This window comes from Paramisgurnus dabryanus, chromosome 16 (genome assembly GCF_030506205.2).
Source record: "Paramisgurnus dabryanus chromosome 16, PD_genome_1.1, whole genome shotgun sequence".
Taxonomy (NCBI): Eukaryota; Metazoa; Chordata; class Actinopteri; order Cypriniformes; family Cobitidae; genus Paramisgurnus; species Paramisgurnus dabryanus.
Genome location: NC_133352.1, coordinates 27,229,984 through 27,250,847, shown reverse-complemented (window position 1 = coordinate 27,250,847; position 20,864 = coordinate 27,229,984). Strand labels below are relative to the sequence as shown.

The following is a 20,864-nucleotide window of genomic DNA, read 5'->3' as shown; positions in this document are numbered from 1 at the left end:
GGGTCATGGGCTGCCAAGTCCCATTAGGCATTTTTCCATTGCATAGTACCCCATGGTTTGGTTTGGGTCAGGTCAGGTCGGGTCAGCTCACCTCACCTTACTTTGGGTTGGTTAGCTTTTCCATCGAGTTTAGTAACACTTCGGAGTGGGAGAGATTATAGGCGTGTCATTATATATTTGCGCTGCCTACTGCTGTGACATCATACAAGTGAGAGCGTTGTTGTACATTCCCATACATTCATTTATTTCTCAGTCTCCCACAAAATTAAAATTGACCACCACAAATAGATGTTTGCACATCACGTTTATCACTACCTCTGTCTCACATAACATTTCTGTATAAACACCCGTGGCGTTGGTCGACACGCTCCACTGAGCCTCATTTAAGTTGCATTTAAGCATATATGTGAATGTGCGCATCGCGAATGTGCCAACACAAACTGGAAAAAACTGTTATGATGTTCCTGATTCACAAGCTGTGGATGTATTTTATCGCTAAAAGGGAGTTTGGGAACTTAAAGCAGAGCACAGATGACAACATGTTTGCTTGAGACAGCGCAAGCTAGCATGAAAGTAAAACTAATCTTTCACATTATAGCAATGACGCTGGTAGTGATGATTCTCTCAGACCAATCAGTGATTTGCAGTGTTTTCGCGTCAAGTTTTGGTATCAGCTCGGGTCGCTTGGAACCCTGACCAAGGTGGTACTAAAAAGGTGGTTCTGATAGAAAGGTCTAGTGGAGTCCATGTCTTGACAGGTCAGGGCTGTTTTTGTAGGGGGACCTACACAATATTAGGCAGGTGGCCATAATGTTATGGCTGATCAGTGTATAATTAGGTGTTGGGTACTACTAATATCTTGCACATCTATGTGATTCCTAAAGTAAAGTGTTCACAAACAAAGAAGGAGAGCTTTAGTTTTCATGTTGTAAAGTTTATTCCAGTAATCCTTTATGGCAGTTAAAAGACAAAACACTTAAAAGTTTGCAGTTCCAACATGCTAAACAATCATTAAACAAAACGACGTAAACGAAAGATTTTAAAAGCAAAACAAAACACCTGATAGAGAATTCAAAACAATATAAAAGTGCATTTTCATTCTTTAAAGTGACCAACACTAGAGGCGCACAATTAACATTTAGGCTAAACCAATACAACTTTTTCCATTCATGCAATCAGTTACTTGACAATCGGTGACAGAGATTTCAGAAAGCAACAGTCAACCAATGTCACATCATACCTGGTGAGGGCCACATATCCAGTGTTTAAACAACCGACCCAAAGCACATCTTAAAAAAATGAAATGCACAATAGCTACAAACGTACTATTTTTCTCGTGTAAAATAAAAACGATGTACTTGTAGAGTTACACTGAAACTAAATGACAAACATGTACATCCCTCCAAGATAAATAATACAGCAACTGATATTAATTAGTTTAAATTGAATATTCATCACATAAACGATAAAAGAGTGCATTGATTGTGCAACATATCCAGTCAAGCTGTAGCAGAGCTCCATACAAACAAGAATACATAGAGACGTGACGCACGTGCGCTCACCTGCACACACCTGTTCACACACAGGGCCATGCATTGGCATATACTGTAGTAGCTCGCCATTAGTATACCTGGAGTCGTGCAGACGAACGAAACGAGCAGCGCCACACAATCGGACAAAGAGGACGGCAAACACACTCGCATCCTCGAATTCGTTCGAGTTAGCAGTCTCTCTGGCAAATAGTGATTCACAATATCAATAAACAGACGTGCATACCGACACACAGTCACACACGTACATAAACACGCATCCTCATATGAGCCCACATGCGCATGCAGACGACACACGTTGCGCAGACACGCGATACAAAACGTGCTCTCCCACAGGGAGAAGAAAACCAATGCACAAACTCCACCATCGAATAAAGAAGCGTTAATAGGACAGTTGTAGTCACAGGCAAAGTAAGCTCCAGTTTGTGAGGACGAAGCACAAAAAAGGGACAATGTTTTCGTTACAAAGCAGATCAATTCAAAAAGTCACACTTATAAAAATACAAATTCACAAAATAACAAGAGAGAGACAAAGTTGTATCGATACGGTGCGGGTGTGGCAAAATCCTCTGCTCTTGCCTTATGCTAATGGCACTTATGTTTGAAAGATATGGGAAGCCAAATTAAAGTTCTGTTATAGCACATTTAGGGGTTCAATGCGTGGCTTAAAAATCTTCTGTAGCAGCCTGATACGAGATGGACAACATCATCATGAGACGGGCGTCATTGTTTTGGTTTAACGTGTTAGCGTGCTATAACACTACTACCTAGCTAGGGTCTGAAATACTAAACTTCCTGTTAGGCACCTTTGTGATCATTGCAGCCGTGTAAGATGTGGAATGCAGAGACTTGTTCCAGAGAAAGTCATTGAAATGATGCCAGATTGTATAAAATGGCCGATACATACGAACTGAAATAGTTTTAAAAGAAGCAGGCACGGTAAAACATAAAAAACATCTAGTTATGATTGAAGGCAACAACAAATGTAAGGCCTTGATAGATTACATTTAAAATGAACATTAAATGCGTGGTCAAATTCGTACAGAGAAGTGCAATATTCACAATTTTTTTTTTATGGGACTGCCTTCAACTTTGGAGTGAGAAATTTTTCAATGCTAATCTGTGATACGGTTAAACGCCTCTAATGCAAATAAAATATCTATACAGTAAAAACAAAAGATGTGCCAAATTAAATTACAACGTCACAGTTAAAACGCATCGACACAAACAATTCTCGACACCATCATATTTGGCTTTAACACTCAGAGCCGAAGGAATGGTGGAAAAAAGACTTCTTCGTCCTTATTCCCTTCTACATAATAGATCAGAAAACCATACTGACCACACACTGGGCAAAAATATGCTAGCACAGTGCTCGTGTCTGCTGTTCCAAACATTCATTTTTTGTTTCCTTTCAAAGACCAAGGGGCGCTCACCCATACGATACATGTTTTTAATAACCATTGTTGCCCTGGGTTTCCTACTGTGGGCCCACCAAAGTTAAACTGACAGGCTTCAGCTCTCCGCGAGCCTTTAAAAAGTAGAGTGACCGCGAAGAGCGGACGGGACCCAGCGATCCGGATCTCACCACTCATTGGTCCGCTCTTTGGTGGTGTCATAGGCTCTGATGACGTCAGACTGGGAGACCACTCCGTTCTCATCCTGAGAGAATGCGTAGCCATCTGTAAACGAATCCAGGAGGACAAGCGTAAGACAAACACACTGACACAAATGGAAAACTTTAAAACTTGAGTATACAAATGATATCATATTAAAACATGAAACGGAACAAATCATAAATAAAAAATAAATAGTTTGAAGCACAACGCTGATTGATTATATCCACAACACCAAGCAAACAACATAAAAGGAGATCATTCTGGATTATTCACTCGCGTTCAACTAAAGAAGCACGATGTGCAAACATGGCACTAAATATGTGCCGAACACAATTTGCATTCCCCGATTCAAGTGAATGAATCACAGTTTTGCGAAGCTTTTAAACCACTGCAAAAACTTTGGCCTCATGTGTATTTGTAGTCTATGGGAATCTGATAAGCCCTGTCAATGACCTACATACACTAATGGATCCAGAATGAGTGAAAATATTTGTGTTGGTTCAAATTAAAGGAGGTGAATTGTCTACAGGAAGATGCGGCACAAAGACATCAGTATGCACGACATCCTGACTGCTTGCTTCCAGAAATAAACAAAAAAATTCAGATCGGTCTCCGAAGGGACCTAAAGAAACCGGCAACGGCACTGTGGGTGGGCTAGCAGAGACTATCCGAGTTTTCAATAATTATTTTGGCAGACTCCAAATGGTAGTAGGTAAGAAATAAGACACCGTAAGTGTTGTAATGTCAGATTATTGATTCTACCTTGAAGTACACTTTTTTTAACGAAATGAGAAGAATGTGTCTTGTTTGAACAAATGGGACTATCTCTAAGTCATGTGTCTACTTAACTACAGTAAGATTGTAGACATTTACAGTTTTTACTGTCACTAGTGCTATTGTCTCTACAGCACTGCACAAGTACTGTATGGAAGGTATTTTTGGACTTTATTAAATTAATTAATTAAATTATAAAATAATTAATTAAATTATATAATAAAAAATAAAATCGCAAAATATGTTCCAAATTTGAAAATGAAATGCTAAAATAAAAATTAAAACATTATATTAAATTATTTCATTTTAATTTTTAACGTGATGAAGCATCATTCCGGCCAAATTGAAAAATTAAATTAAATTGATGATTTGACATTTCATTTTCAATATAATCTTGAGTCAAGACTGACAATATTAAAATATTGTCGCTAGATGTAGCAATAAGGTCGCTAAGTTGGCAAGCAACACAGTTACTGAGTTGGCGACACTGCTTCAGCCAATCCCCTTTTTTAAGCAAGTAAGCCCCACCCACTGATTTACATTGAATTTGCATACAAGTTGAAAATAAAAATGAACACGAAAATTAAAACAAAAATGATAAAGAAAAACAGAACATAAAATTAAAACTGAACTTTACATTTTAATTTTGTCCCTATTATTGCTTGGGCATGAATAAAAAGCGTTTAAAAAATGTATTTACAGATTCCTTTTCAAGCTTGCCTTTTTATTTTTAATATTGGCTGTCTTGACTCAAGATTATATTGAAAATGAAATGTCAAATCATCAATTTAATTTTATTTTTCAATTTGGCCGGAATGATGCTTCATCACGTTAAAAATTAAATAATTTAATATAATGTTTTAATTTTAATTTTAGCATATGGGACATATTTTGCGATTTTATTTTTTATTTTATAATTTTATTAATTATTTTATAATTTAATTAATTAATTTTAAAAAGTCCAAAAATACCTTCCATACACAAGGGATTGGACGTTAAATCTACTTAGACTCACCTTATGTCTGAATTGACTCGACCTCTACCTGCTGGCCTGGAGGGCACATGCATGAGGCCGAGGTGGGCAATGCATTGTGGGAATGATAGGTGGGACATTGAAATGATTAAATAATGACTCTGCTCGTCACTCAAAAAACAGCAGCACATGCATAGGTAAGGAATGAGAGGGACGTTAAGGAGAGAGCAGGTTTAATATTAATTATAACACGTAACTAATGTTTTGTGGTAAGTGCTAAGGGGAAAAATGCAGCTAAGAACATAAGGCTATCATTGAACGTCCCTCATCATCACCTAAAAGTAAAACACAAAAAACAAACAAACAAAGAAAGGTAACAAGGAAACAAAATGAAATATTAAACAGAAAAGGCAAATTAAGTAAAACGCTATGATTCTCAACTGGTTTTGCTGAAGTGAACTGCATTTAGTGTACTTTTTTACTTAGTATTTTTGTCTTGTTTTTAGTACAAATATCTAAAAATTTAAATCAAGATGCATTTTCTTGATGAGCAAAATAACCAACGAAAATAAGCCTAGTTTTTAGACAAAAAATATCAAATTTAAGTGAATTTGGGCATAAACAAGCAAAACAAATCTGCCAATGGGGTCAGAAATTTTTTCTTGAATTAACTGTTTAAGAAAAAAGTTAAGATTTTTTTTCTTACCCCTTGGCAGATTTTTTGCTTGTTTAATGCACAAATTCACTTTCATTTTATTTATTTTTCATTTTATTGTTTATTTTTACAGGGACAATGCACAATTAAAAGTAATTGCATCTTATTTACATCTGCGATCCAGAATGAGTGAAAATATTAAAAGTAATAAAATTAATATATTAAAATAAAATATATTAATTATGAGTTATATTATTTAATTTATATATTTAATTAAATATTAAAAATATTTTTATTAATATAAAAATAATACGTTTTTGTCTTAAATTTGATATTCTTTTCTAAAAACTAAACTAAACTTATTTTCGAGCTACCTAACGATTAGTCTTGACTAATCGTTTGCAGAATAAAAGTTTTTGTTTACATATTAAATGTGTGTGTAATGTGTATAATAATTATGCATATATAAATGCACACACATACATGTATATATTTAACAAATATTTGCATGTGTATAACATTTTTATATTTACATAATTTATATCATATATATACACACATATGTTGTTGTACTGGGTATAATAACTTTTTTGATTCTGCAAACAAATAGTCGCGACTAATCATTAAGCAGCCCAACTTATTTTTCTCATCAAGAAAATCCAGTCTGATTAATGAAAATTGTATATTTGTACTTAAAACAAGACAAAAAATACCAAGTAAGAAAGTGTTTTTTTGCAGTGTTGTCTTTACCTTTTACAATTCAACAATTTTTTCTGCTTATCTTGACCCTAAGTACCAGTTGAACCAGTTGAAAAGCACTGAAATAAACTGTGTGTAAAAACAACAAGTGTACTAAACAAGCACCTCTGCAGAGTTGATGTGTTTGTATGTGCGTGTGTGAATCATATGGTGCTACACATTACAACCTCAAATCTGCTTCACTGGTGCTTTAATAACACCATCGCTTTCAGACTGTGACATCTTCAGCAAATTCTGACTTGGTAGCTTTTCTGTTTCGAGTCTCCTGGACCCATCTCAGCTACCTGAGAAAGAACCGCGATGGCATCACAACCACTCACCCAAGCTTTGTTAGCTCAGCATTCGAGTGATATAACAGATGCATTGCTGTAGCGCTTATCTGCAGCTGTCAAGAACAACCATCCTCACCTAATTCTGATTCAGATTTGTGAATCTGTGAGATTTTGCAGCTGTGCATCCATAAGTCCCTGTGTATTAGTGTGAACCTGCATGTTGATGCTGCAGATAGGGATGGTGGGGTGTGTGTGAATCAGTAATTCTGCACGGGTCTGTTTGTGCAATCTGCGTTGTGGAGAGTGTGTAGGTGTGTAGGCGGAGCACGTGTGTGTCGATGACGTACGGAGAAGGTTCTGCTGCATGGAGTCAGATCGGTACAGGCTGACGGTGCTCTTCTTGAACACGTTCTTCAGAAGCTGGGCTCTCTCAGTTAAACTGCAAAGAACAACACAAACGGCCGTGAGACACAGACACCATTATCCACATAATAAAAGTGTCCCTACTCTCATTATTCAGATCAAATGTAATACAAACTTTCTGTTGGACAGATTTGTCTCCAACAAGAGATAAGAATGAGACGTGCTAAGTGCGGGATAGGAGGGTAGCCAAGGGATTATTTACACTTGGAGGTGATTCCCGCTTTAATTTGTCCTTTTGCTGTTTTATTAGGAATTAATAAGGAATGGTAGACACCTTTTTCCGTGCACAACGGCTCCGGGGTCTTTAGACAGAGCTTCCAACTCCTGGACTTCGTCCACCAAGGTCTTAAAACATACCTTCTTCATGCTGACACACAAAAAGAGATGAAAATGTTATCATAAATGTACTGCACGTAATATTGTAACAATACCAGTTTACTGTATATTATTAACAGCTAAATAATACAATATAAAAAACACTGTTAGCTAGGGCAGTGGTTTTGAAACTAGGGGCGGACCCGAGACAGTGCCATGGAGGGCCCCATTTTATAAATACATTAATTTATCATAATTTCTGAGTAATTAAACCTCAGAAAAACAAAGCAACTAACCAAAAGCATGTCATTCATTTTCTTTGGGGGTAACGAAGGTGTGCACCCTGCCCTACCCTAGGGGTGGTGGGGCACACGGCAAAAAGTTGGAAAACCACTGGCTTAGGGAGTGTTTTTTTTTCCTAACACTGTTGTTGTAATTTATAGACATAATAGACAGATGCTGGTCTATTAGGCTGTATTTACTTTAGCATTGTACTTTTGGCGTTCCTACATGCCACGAAAATTAATGGGGATCCTTTTACACTCGGGATAATGTTTAACCAAATGACGCCATAAGGGCTAAACTAACAAAATATACAAAGCGAAGAAGATGAGAAGAACGCAGAAATTCTAAACTACTGCAGTAAATCAGATGGTGACCACATAGGAAGATGAATCAAAGTGTGGATGGCTGGAACTGAAGAAACTCAACTCACACTTTGTAGGCCACATCAAAGACCAGAGAGGTGGTGGGAATGAAGATCAGACCCATCCAGAAGACTCCTGAATTGAACATCATGTCCGCCTGTGAAACACACACACACAAACAGAGATGAGACAGGACACCAAAAATATCTTTCAGCCACCAACCTTCAGATTTAATCAGAACTCATCCGGTTACACTTTAAATGTATGTGAGTGATGTGCATTGAGATGCATACAGTAGATAGACAGCTCAAAAAGAGCTACGTCATCGATACCATTACTGTTGGTACGACCCATATGACCCCTCCAAAACTTCAAGACAGTTAACCCTGATCCCAAATGATAACCTTTAAGTGTAACTGACAGAGATTGACTGCTTCATATGACACACAGAGAGGCAATGCAAGCTTTTTTCTATTATAAATTATTATTATGAATAAATTTTCCTTATGTTTCTCTAAGGTGTGTATTTTCCAATATGTGTATAAAGGCGTTCGTTCTCTCCCTTTACTGTGAAAGCAAAAGAATGCAAATTGCTGCATGAATACTAACCCAAGAGATTTTCCAAATGCCTTCACTAAATTGTATTAACTTGGCCTGGGATGTCTGGGAGGATGCAATGAGGAACATGTATGCCATAATTTACAATGGACAAACGAAGGTATGCATAAGCAGCATCTGTTATCACACCATAAATGGCATTTGAAAGCACTGCCTGGTACTAAGTACAAAACTCATATGCACAAGTCTTCATTACTTTAATGAACTGCTGAAACAAGCGAATCATGAATCAAAGAATCAATTTAATGAATCAAAGCTGCCGCAGCATAAAAAAATCCAATACTGGAACAGAATGAACTTGTTATCTCAGAAAACTTCCTCAAACAAAACAAATGAGCAGTGAATTAAACGAGAGCCAGAGCAAATGCAGTATCTGAACATTCATCTGCCAAAATACACCCGAGAATTAAATAAACAAGCGCTGAAAAGACATTTATTGGACTGGGTGGACAGTCTTGGACTGAGCGAGATTGAGACAAACACGTCTGTAATGAAGTAATGATATTAAGGTCTTTAAAGTCATAAATCTCTCTTATAATTACAACACGGAAGAAAAAGGAGATCCTTCCATGTAAAACATAAACAGCACTAGCCACGGCCAAAACCAAACACTGTGAAATTGTTTGCCGTATGTGACTGGAGAAGCTGGAAATAAGAGAGAAAGAAAGAGAAAGGGTGCTCTGTGGCCTGACTCAGGAGACAGGGATACTTTGGCGTGAGCTCCTATGCTGCGAGACGCAGTCGTCCGCACATTGCGTGTTTGCTTTGGCCCAGCTGCGTTGAAAATACCTGTCATTAAATGTCAAAGAGCACAGATACGCCCCCCTCACCCCGCTATTCACCGCACATGCTTGTGCCACTTGTCCAAACTCGGCGCTCCCAGACAAATCAGCTTCCTGTAATCTAAACCTCAGCACAAAGCTGAGTCACACCTGCCATCGGTTTCAGGTGTTCTCAAATTAGCTAATCTGTTCACCATTACAAGAAAATAGACTTTGATGTAAGACAAAACACCAGGGAGGCCGGAAATCCCAAATGACTTGAAATCAAAATGCCTTCCTCTCCTCCCAATAATGTCATCTCTGACGCAGAATGAACAAACGTGTTCTGTGTTGCCAAAAGGTATCGGAGAAAATTGTGCACGGGTGAAGGGATTTTCATGTCGTGCTAAAATGTGACGGCCCCACGGGTAACCTATAATTTTCTCTTTTTGATAATGGCAGGTTAATCCTTTTCAATAATTAGCCATTACCAAACATTTTCAGAATGAATAAAGCCATTGGTGAAAATGTTTTATTAGATTTAATACCATGAATGTTTCCCACTGTGCTGTGCGTTGTAAATACAATTTCTTATAAAGATGTAAAATGTTTTACTCCAATACAACTTTTATTCACAGTACAATTATACAAAATTACAACCATAAACTTTTAAATATCATGAATGCACAAACCAAATAGATCCAGCTGGTGTTCAAAGTGTGCTGGTGTATTTTTAGGAAAGAATAATAAACTGCCATGGCCTTGTTTTATTGGGCAGTCAAATGTGTCGGCATCAATGGGTGACGACTGTTTTGACAGGACATCAAATCCTTGTGCTTTCACAAGACACACATTCCCAAACACATACAATGTCATTTTTTCCCAATTTGTCAATTGAAAGCATAGCTTTGTTTAAAGATAAGCCGAGACCAATGCTTGTTTTATCTTTTTTTGTAGCTTGACAAATGTGGTCACTATAAATTCACTTGTAAAGATTCTTCAAAAGTATATTTTATTAAACAAAGTAAAATCATAGGAGATTGCAAGTAAATGCCAAAACTGTTATTACGTGGAGAACTATGGCTTTAAACACACCATACTTTTAAAAACTCAAAATGTACCAACAATCATATCATTATCAATGCATATAAAGGCAAACCCACACATTGCATCCTTTGCCATAAGTATTAGTGGTTTAGTATTTGAAGGTTTTTTCACCATCCAAAGTTAACAACCGCTAGAGTTACACTCTCGCATAACACTAGATTTGGCCTCGCTGTAAGTTCAGTTAGGACAAAAGCTGACACAACATGGAAACAAACTTGTTAAAACCATATGCTGTAAAAGACATGCACGTAACCTTTCATGCACCAATGGTAATTTATCAAAATTGTCAGAGACACACACTAACAGATCATTTTAAATCTTCCATGAAATCTTTCAAACCTGAAAGCTAGCCCTGACAGATTGTTTTAGCGTTTCAAGCGGGGAAATTGAGTCTGAGTGTTTATCATTCAGCCCCACGTGGTGACGTTCTTCAGTGATTGACAGGCTGGATTAACTCTGCCTGGCCGCACTAACCAGCCGCGAGTTTGGCTGCCATGCCTGCCAGTGATAATGTCAGCCCAAGAATGTTAATGCCACCCATTGTGATGGTAAATATGAGATGAGAACAATTCAAACATGGTCCTTCACCCTTTGGATTTAAAGACCAAATACAGACTTTATTCACCCATACATACACACACATATGCATATGCAAATATATGTTTTTTTAAAACCATTTATTTAATTTGGAATTGACTAAAACATGTTTTATTCAAAACCAAATTGATCATACCCGATCTCAACTTGTATTTATAAACAGGCTAAAATTTGTCAATGCGTAAATGAAAAAGTTGTTTTCCAGTACGGCAAGTTGTGAGTGTGGGTCTGCAGAATGTGCAAAACAAAGGCATTCACAAAGACATTCAAAGTCCCAAAGGGCCAGATGGTGAGATACATGGATGGATTCCCATTTAATGCCTGTTGTTTTTGACTTAAAAGAGAGAAAGGGAGAAAGAGAGACCGAATTCTGATCAGGCTGTGCACATGTGATCATGAGTCTGTGAAATCCAAGCCAAAGTCATTTTTGGTGATGTATTGTTTTCTTCATAAAATCATTCTACATGATGTAAAGAACATTCTGTGAAAATACAACCTTGATTTCTTTAATGATGACTAAGTAAGGCCATGTCAAAGATCGAAATCAATGTAAAATCAACCTTTGATGCTCCTAATCATTTTTAATTAAATTATGAGACAGGGTCACTTAGAGCAATTCCCATATGATGTCATTGGGAGAGATAGATATTCACAATGTCTCAAACTGTCCAAAATAAAAACAAGTTCCCTGAAATCTCATCATGCCTATGTTTTAACCTGTGGAATAAGACTTAAAAACACACAGAGCTCAAACTAGTGCCGGCATACGAGTCTAATGGCGCTTTTCCATTGCATAGTACCCCACGGTTTGGTTTGGGTCAGGTCGGGTCAGCTCACCTCACTTTGGCTCCGTTAGCTTTTCCATCGAGTTAAGTAACACTTCAGCGTGGGAGGGATTATAGGCCTGTTGTTAGATTTGCGCTGCATACTGCTGTGACATCATACAAGTGAGAGTGTCATTCTCATACATTTATTTATTTCTCAGTCCGCCACAAAATTAAAATGGACCACCACAAATAGATGTTTGCATATTGCGTTTATCACTACCTCTGTCTCACATGACAGTTTCTGTACAAACACCCGTGGCGTCAGTTGACGCGCTCCGCTGAGCCTCATTTAAGTTGCATATGTGCGGACATGCGGTCCGCGAATGTGCCGCCACAAACTGCAAGTCTATAAAAAAACTGTTATGGTGTTCCTGATTCTCAACCTGTGGATGTTTTTCATCACTAAAAGGAAGTTTGAGAACTTAAAGCAAAGCACAGATGACAGGTTTACTCAAGACAGTGCAAGCTAGCATGAGGTAAAGCTAATCTTTTACATTATAGCGATGACGCTGTTAGTGACGATTCTCTCAAACCAATCAGTGATCTACAGTGTTTCGCATCACGTTTTGGTATCAGCTCGGGTTGCTTGGAACACCAGCCGAGGTGGTACTAAAAAAAGTATTGGGTACTATGTACTGCACCCAGTTGGAAAGCTCCCAAATGTAAGCTTACCTGACCCAAACCAAACCAATCCGTGGGGTACTATGCAATGGAAAAGCGCCATAAAACCCACTGAAACAGCACTTTGGCCGCAGAAAATTTCCATAAAATTGGTTTCTTGTGAACACAAACGCATCCCGTAAATGTTCTAGGATCAGTCACGTAAAGAGGACCTAGTAATACAACGCCGTTAGGGGCGTGCCGTAGTGAAGACGTGCGTGTCATCGCAACCAAAAGTTATGGTTCAGCTCTTTAACACAGGGTTTTTAAATGCAGATCAACAATTATGACGAGAAATGTTGGCAAACTTGACTGAAGCGGATCATACACTCCTTATGATCTTTTCATAACCTAAAATGCACGTGCGTGGTTTCTCAAAAGCAAAATCACAGATTAGAAAACTTTAAACGCTGTGAAAAAATATGAATGAACCAAAAATCAAACGATCCCGGAGAAATCCCAGACGCACTTCCATGTATTTTCTGTGTGAAAATAGCTTATGTGTGTACAACTGGTTACTCAGTTTACAATAAAATTAATGAATTTGGCTGACATTTTTATTTCAAAACAATTTACAGCAATACATTTTTATCAGTATGTGGTTCCAGGGGTTTGCTTCCCATTTTCAGTTTTAACCATCATGGACGCTTTTTAATAGGGATGCACCGATACCGATACTGATATCGGCCTCAATACCACATTTTCTAAAGTACTTGTACTCGTTAAAAGTCCCCCGATACCTGGAATCGATACCACGGTTTGAGAAATGTCTATGTTTGAGCAGCGTGTAAGGGGTTAATGCCTTGTGTTGTCCAAAGAGGCAGAGTTTACACCAAAATGGAAAACTAGTCCTTTGTTTTTTTGTTAAATTATATGACTAAAGCTGTTACCTGTAAATTTAAATCATGTTTTTTTATTAAGCACTCGGTATCGGAAAGTACTGAAATGCAAGTACTCGTACTCGTACTCCAAAAAAGTGGTATCGGTGCATCCCTACTTTAAAAAAAAAATCAGAAGCCATTCACAACACAACCTAAATGTGAGATAGGATCTCACACAGGAATTTCCTTACAAAAAGGGTTTAAAAAAAGTTTGAAATAGAGCAGATCTGCGCACGCACACACACACACACACGCACACACTGTTTCCAGTTAACAGTGTTACGAGATGAGCAGTAGGCAGCAGTTTTATCTGCTGATAGGGAGAGTGAACCGCTAAAGGTGAAATCTTGTACATCAAAGAGAATGAAACAAGATGAATGGCCTCACACACAGATACCAGGTGCACTTAAATAAAGCAGACTTGTCTGTTGCATTCAATGGAAGAACGGGAAAGAATGTCATACAGAATTCTTCAACAGCAGCAGAAATCAGTGGCGTTATTTTTCTGATCTCTAAAGAACTTTCACGCATCGTTTTATCGCTCATGTAATCAAGTGTCATTTTCTTTACAGCATTACCTAAACATTACCTGCATTAAGAGGGTGACTGAAAAGCAAAGGATGTCATGCGTGCCTGCTCTGAAAGACACAACTGAAAATGTGAGATTAGGAATGTGTGTGTGTGTTCGTTGTAATTATTGTTGTAACAGTGTGATATGCTGTGATACATCTAGCTCCTCTGTCCTGAGATCAAGAGTTGAACGTCAGAGAATCGATACTTAAAGGAATATCAGGGTATTACTATGGTACATTTGTACGTGTGATAAGAGTGATTTATCTGCTTTCTTAATAACAGTTTTCACTCTCTTCAGCCCCTTAGGCATTTGTGGCGGCATTGTCAGAGACCCATGTGAGGTGGCTCAGAGTTCAGGTGTGCCCTCTCTCAGGTGTCCCGTCTCCCCCGCCTGTCTCTGAGCTCTGATGTAGTGCCGTCGCTATGGTTTCCCGCAGCATTGGGTTACCCTGGCCTCTAGGGTATGATCTACTCTACAACCCTACATGTAGCTGGAAAGAGTAGACAAAAGATCCCACTTGACAAGCCATTCAAGACTGGTGTATGGGACATGTGAGAGGGGAAGAGGCTGCCGATACAATGGCAGGGATAAAAATCTAGAAAACATTTAAACGTTGTCGACAATGTGTGCGAATGGAGAGTTTAAGTAATGAGACGTTGCAGCAATAAAAAACTAACAGCAAATATAAAATTAAGGATTTGTCTGTCTCCTCAGTTTTCTCTGTAGATGTTTTAAAAGGATCTTCCTCACAGCTGACACAAACATCAGCTATTAGGTTCCTTTAGGAGATTATGAGGTGAGAAAAGAGCCGAGACCTGTGGTGTCCCGAGGTCACATGGAGGTATAGGGTTACCCTTCTCCCGCTCAGCCTAATGAACGCAAAGAAAACTCTTAATGCTCAGATTATTGCACAGATAGTGTAGTGCCCGAGGCCGGAGAGACGGGTGGTCTGTGCGTGCTTTATATCATCTGACACATCCGGGGATGAGGATGGACTTAAGATGTGAGCGAAATGTGCGAATAAATGTATTAAGAGATGTTTTTAACAAAACATTATGAAAATGAAAGTGGGTAACATTTTACTTGAAGGGGTGTTTATAAGACTGACATGAGATCTTCATAATCATGACATGACACGTGTCATGAACATGAAGGAGATTTTGTGCACTTTTATGACAGCTGTCATTAAGTGTCATTTGTCCAATTATGTCATTTTTAATGCAAAGATGACATTGTTTGAAATATTGAAACTTAACATTAACCAATACAACTTGACATTACCAGGACAACAAAACTGACCACTTTTACCAGTGATACAAATATAATGTCATTAAAATGTCATTAAGTGTTAATACTCTGTCAAATAGTTTTATAAAAGCGTCATAAATATTTTTAACCTCAACTACAGTGATACAAATGTTATTTTTTTCATTAAATTGTCATTAAGTGTTAATATTTTGTCAAATAGTTTAAAAAAAGCGTAATTAATATTTTTCTTGACCTCAACTACAGTGATACAAATATAATTTGTCATTAAAATGTCATTAATTGTTAATACTGTCAAATAGTTTTATAAAAGCGTCATAAATATTTTTAACCTCAACTACAGTGATACAAATGTTATTTTTTTCATTAAATTGTCATTAAGTGTTAATATTTTGTCAAATAGTTTTAAAAAAGCGTAATTAATATTTTTCTTGACCTCAACTACAGTGATACAAATATAATTTGTCATTAAAATGTCATTAATTGTTAATACTCTGTCAAATAGTTTTATAAAAGCGTCATAAATATTTTTTTTCTTGACCTCAACTACAGTGATACAAATATAATTTGTCATTAAAATGTCATTAATTGTTAATACTCTGTCAAATAGTTTTATAAAAGCGTCATAAATATTTTTTTTCTTGACCTCAACTACAGTGATACAAATATAATTTGTCATTAAAATGTCATTAATTGTTAATACTCTGTCAAATAGTTTTATAAAAGCGTCATAAATATTTTTTTTGGTTTATGTCAAGTTGTCATAACAAAGACATCTCAAACAATGTCATCTTTGCATTAAAAATGACATAATTGAACAAATGATACTTAATGAAAGTTGTCAAAAACGTTCATAAAATCTCCATGTTCATGACACATGTCATGTGACGATTATCAAGGTGTTATGTCAGTCTTATGCACACCCCTTCAAAAAAAGTGTTACAGGAAAGTGTTTTATAAAGAAAATGAATCTTTTTAAAATTTAGGGGTAGGATTTGGGTTAGGTTTCTTAATATAATTTCGAGTATTTACATAGCTGGATAAACGCGCGGTTCAATTTCTAGAGTATCATGTTCAAGAAAAATATGCTGAATGCTTTCCCCTAAATTTGAAAAATAAAAAAGTTAAAAACGCTGTGTCTTACCTCTCCTGACATATCTGGAGCCAGAGGTATCAGAGGCCATAAAGATGAGTAGATGCCAAAGAAGACTACCCATAATCCAATGCTGCCCCAGATGGCAATGTGACTGAACTATGAGCCAGAGAAAATAAGTGAAAACATATGAAGTTAAGTAGAAATGTTATTGGGATCAAACATAAAACTTAATTTTAAACACCAAACTTAAATTTGTAAAAACAAAAACAAACACCTTAACAAAAGAAGCAAGTACATTTTGCGTATGAACATGAATTACATGTGCATCATTATGAATCAATGTACTTAATGTTTATGATTATATCAAAATGCCATTTAAGCTTCAAATCTGCACATGGGAACTATTAGGACATCAAAAGTTTCACACTTTGTGGGGCAGGACTTTGAAACAAAAGAGAAAAATATCCTCACCATGGTCCAAGAAGACGTCTCCAACCCGGCTTTCAAACATACTGTGATCACTACAAACTGCAAAAGACACAAGTTCCCATCATCTTAGTTTGCATACACATAAACAATGAGCTAACATACGAGGTTCATTCATCAAACAAGAATTACCAAACAGGTTCTGTTTAAAGTACAGCTTGAAATGAAGCAGATCGACTTTATTTTCATTTCATACATAAAAGCTGGCGAAAAGCTAGCGAGAATGCTCCAAGCCGCCGGACTCCAGGAGGAACATTTCACAGCATGAAAACCGGTACAAAGTGTCAGCCGACATCCAGGACACAGAGATGCTTTTGTAAGTCTTTTCTAAAGATGCAGAGATAATCGAAGGTCTGAAACACACTTACTGTGTAAACCATGTTGCCTAAGAGGAGATAGTCTGGTGTCTTTCCGTTTCCAAAGACCGTGTCTGTGAGGAAAAATCAACAAGTAAGCTTTTAGACCAGAGGACTGTATAACGCACTCACACACAGACATGTACATACAAACATGGGTCTGGTGGAAAGTGTGGACAATATTCCATTAAGATACTGAACTCAAGAGGTGTCTAATGGTCAGAGTCCTTGTATATGTGTGCTTGTATACAAGGCATTACTGATGGGGAAAGATGCCACATTGGGTTGTTAGTTTAAAAGCTCTTTAAATCTGCATTACTCAAACTCCATTACCATCAAAACAATGACTGTGCATCCTGATTTTAGTGAGATTTGTGTGGGCTTGGATACTTGGAAACTTCTAAACATTTAATAAATAACATTGTGGGTTTAATATAAATGATGCTCTATTGATTACCTCAAAAATGAATTTTATTTACTTTAGTAGGTAAAGCATAATTGTCATTAACCTCAAATCTAATTAGTTTTCTCTCACAAACATAGACAGTTATTTACCCAACTGAGTCGTTTGGATTATTTTTAATGATTTATTTAAGTGCGTCTTGGAGCTGTGTCAAGCTCTATTATAAACTTTTTTTTAACACAAACTCTCAGGAAATTCCTGTGTGAAATCTTATGTATGCAAATGACATATATAACATGACAGGATTTTAATATAAAATTATTAGTCTATGTCTAACTGAAGAAATGTAGTCTCATATTTGGGATGGCATGAGGGGGAATACATTATGAAACATGTTTTCCATTTTAGTGAACTTTAACCTTAAAGAAAACCACTGACATTAATATGTTACTACGTTCTTACCTCAACTTAGACAAATTAATACCTATCTTTATTCAATGCGTGCACTTAATCTTTGTACAGCGGCTTGGGAATGTGTTAGCATTTAGCCAAGCCCCACTCATTCCTTTGGAAGATCCAAACAGGGATAAATTTAGAAGCCACCAAACACTTCCATGTTTTCCTTATTCAAAGACTGTTACATGAGTAGTTTCACAAGTAAGTATGGTGGCACAAAATAAAAAATGAGAACTATATTGTATGGGGAAGAGCACTTGGTTTGCCGCACTGCAACCTCGGCATGCAGTAACATCATCACTCCTGACTACTCCTCTCATTCAAACATCCATCAATGTAACTGCACCCAAGGTCGAGGTGCTGCAAACTAAGTGCTTTTTCGCCATACAATAATGTTCTCATTTTTATTTTGTGCCAACACACTTACTTGTGTAACTACTCATGTAACTTTAGTGTCTTTAAATAGGGAAAACATGGAAGTGTTTGGTGGCTTCTAAATTAATCCCTGTTTGGATCCTAAGGAATGAATGCGGCTAGGCTAAATGCTAACACATTCACGACACGCTGTAGGCTACAAAGATTAAGTGCACGCATTGAAAAAAGATAGGTATGTATTGTAAGTTGAGGTAAGAACATAGTAAAATATTTTTCCTTCAAGCCCAATTGTCCACCGTTTTAAAGGCATAGTTATCCCAAAAATGAAAATGTAAATTTAAATCATTTTTGACCTTGGACCACAAAACGATAATTTTGACCCATGCAATGTATGTACGACTGGTTTTGTGGTCCAGGGCAAGGCTTTGAACCGGTTCACGGAACGAAAACCAGAAACTTTTGATGTTTTGCAAGGAACAGAAACAAAACCAGAAACTTTCAAAAAATATGTGTTCCGGAAGAGAATCGTTTATTTAAAATAATGGTTACTGGTTAATACCTTTATTTTTTTGTTCTTCGACAAGATTTCTGTGCAATACTCTGTGAAGTTCAGTCGTTGACTGATCGGAGAAATGAGAAGCTTGCCACCAGCAAGTAGCCTACTCAAGCCCAAGTCTCTAATGCTCAATCATAAGAGGTAAATATTATAGGCTACCAAGTATCTCAAGATGTTTGTTTTTTTTAATACTAATTAGTGGTGTAACGGATCGCGGATCACGACCCAGGGTTCGGTTTGCGGATTAATACGCAAATTGAAAGTTGCGCTAACTTGTCTCATACTTTAGTCCATTAAAATACATTTGGTGAATAAAGCACTGACAAACAACGTAATTTTCACTTTATGTGGAGCGTCTGTTTATGCTGAATCTACTGTCCAAATCAACGTTTAGAAATGTCCTCCGTCTGTGTGTGTGCGCGCGTGTTTAAGTGCACTCAACAAATGTAGGCATGTCAGAATTACAGTTATGCCGCTTACATAATGTACCCATTTTTAATGTTTGATAACAAGAGAGAGACAAAAGTAAAATAATGTTAATGACTAATAATTTTAATGTCCTAATGATCAGCCAACTTATTTATATGTCCCACAGCTGACATGGAGCGTTAATAACCGGTTCGGGAACTTTAGTTTTGTTCTAACCGGTTCGGGAACCTCAAATTTAGGGTTGAACCGAAAACCGGAAACGTTAAAATACTGCTTCTGTTCGGAACGAACCAATTGGGGAAAAAATCTTGTTCAAAGCCCTGGTCACATTTACAAAAGAAGATATTCTGATAAATGATGTTAATCGCACAGTTAACAGTACCTACTGATTTCCATAGGAAAAATAATACTTTGCGAGTCAATCGGTAACATCAATTGTATGCTTACCATCAACCATCAAAATGTCTTCTTTTGTGCTCAGCAGAATAAAGAAACTGATACACATTAAGAAGAACACAATGGTGAGTAAATGATAGAATGTTTATTTTTGGGTGAAGTATCTCTTGATCATTATTGTCTCAAGGTAATTGCTACAGCAACGAGCTCTGATTGAATAGTAAAGTGCATTACTTAAATGTGAGGAACACACACGTCTCCGTGGGTAAATGTGGCCGTATTAGTCATTCTCTGATGATCCAAAACTATCAAGCCTCTGGCAAAGCAAAGCACAACGAACAGCATGTGGATCTGAACGATGTGTGTGTGTTTCAGTCTGTGTGTGTGTGTGTGTGTAGTGCCGAAAGGCTGTCAGTCAGACAGCAATCTCTGCTTCTTTGTTTAAAGAACAGGTCTAAGTCTGACTGTGTGGTCCTGTAGTCAGCCAGCTAAAGCGCACACACACACATACACAGACATGGTCATCCGTTCACAAACTTACAACACTAATTTATACACACATAAAGACACTTACAAAAACCATCATTCGGTTTATTAAACTCAAGTACGCGTAAATAGTATAAAAGCGTGGTTATGTACAAGTGTGTGCGCATACAAACCAGTGATTTTGAGATATTCATGGTGGCCAATGAGAAGCAATTAAGTTGAAGCAAGACCAGGCCTGTCTTTCACTCCGACACCCGGTGACCTCAAAAAACAAAACCAAAAGTAGCGCGAGACCATGTGTGCTCTTACCGTGCTGGAAGGCCTTGAGGGGGAACCAGAAGAGAATGACTGAGTGAAACAGGCCGTTGAGACAATGGGCCCAGAAGACCTGCAAAAAAGTGGAGGAGGGGATGAGAAATAAGAGAGATGAACGAGAACCATGAGAAAGACTGCGGCCACCCCAACCCTGCCGCTGACCCCTGATCCCAGGCCTTTGTGCGCTCTCAGCACCGGGCTAAGTGGAAGGTTTGTCAGGCCTCCGTACTCA

General features: G+C 37.5%; 1 protein-coding gene across 7 annotated transcripts in view; it reads right to left on the bottom strand.

The window, feature by feature from the left end:
• Positions 1 to 913: 913 nt before the first annotated feature.
• atp8a1 (ATPase phospholipid transporting 8A1) overlaps positions 914 to 20,864 on the bottom strand; it is a 148,377-nt gene continuing 128,426 nt past the window's right edge. For 6 of the 7 annotated variants that reach the window (XM_065273726.2, XM_065273736.2, XM_065273745.2 and 3 more), the window contains 8 exons: positions 20,627 to 20,705; positions 17,229 to 17,290; positions 16,846 to 16,902; positions 16,423 to 16,530; positions 8,056 to 8,144; positions 7,300 to 7,392; positions 6,950 to 7,041; positions 914 to 3,232 (listed from right to left, as the gene is read on the bottom strand). In XM_065273726.2, coding sequence (XP_065129798.2) covers positions 3,135 to 3,232; positions 6,950 to 7,041; positions 7,300 to 7,392; positions 8,056 to 8,144; positions 16,423 to 16,530; positions 16,846 to 16,902; positions 17,229 to 17,290; positions 20,627 to 20,705 — 678 coding nt within the window. In that variant the 3' untranslated portion in view covers positions 914 to 3,134. Of the gene's footprint in view, positions 3,233 to 6,371; positions 7,042 to 7,299; positions 7,393 to 8,055; positions 8,145 to 16,422; positions 16,531 to 16,845; positions 16,903 to 17,228; positions 17,291 to 20,626; positions 20,706 to 20,864 lie in introns of those variants that run through there. The other variant, XM_073812189.1, reaches the window with a different exon arrangement.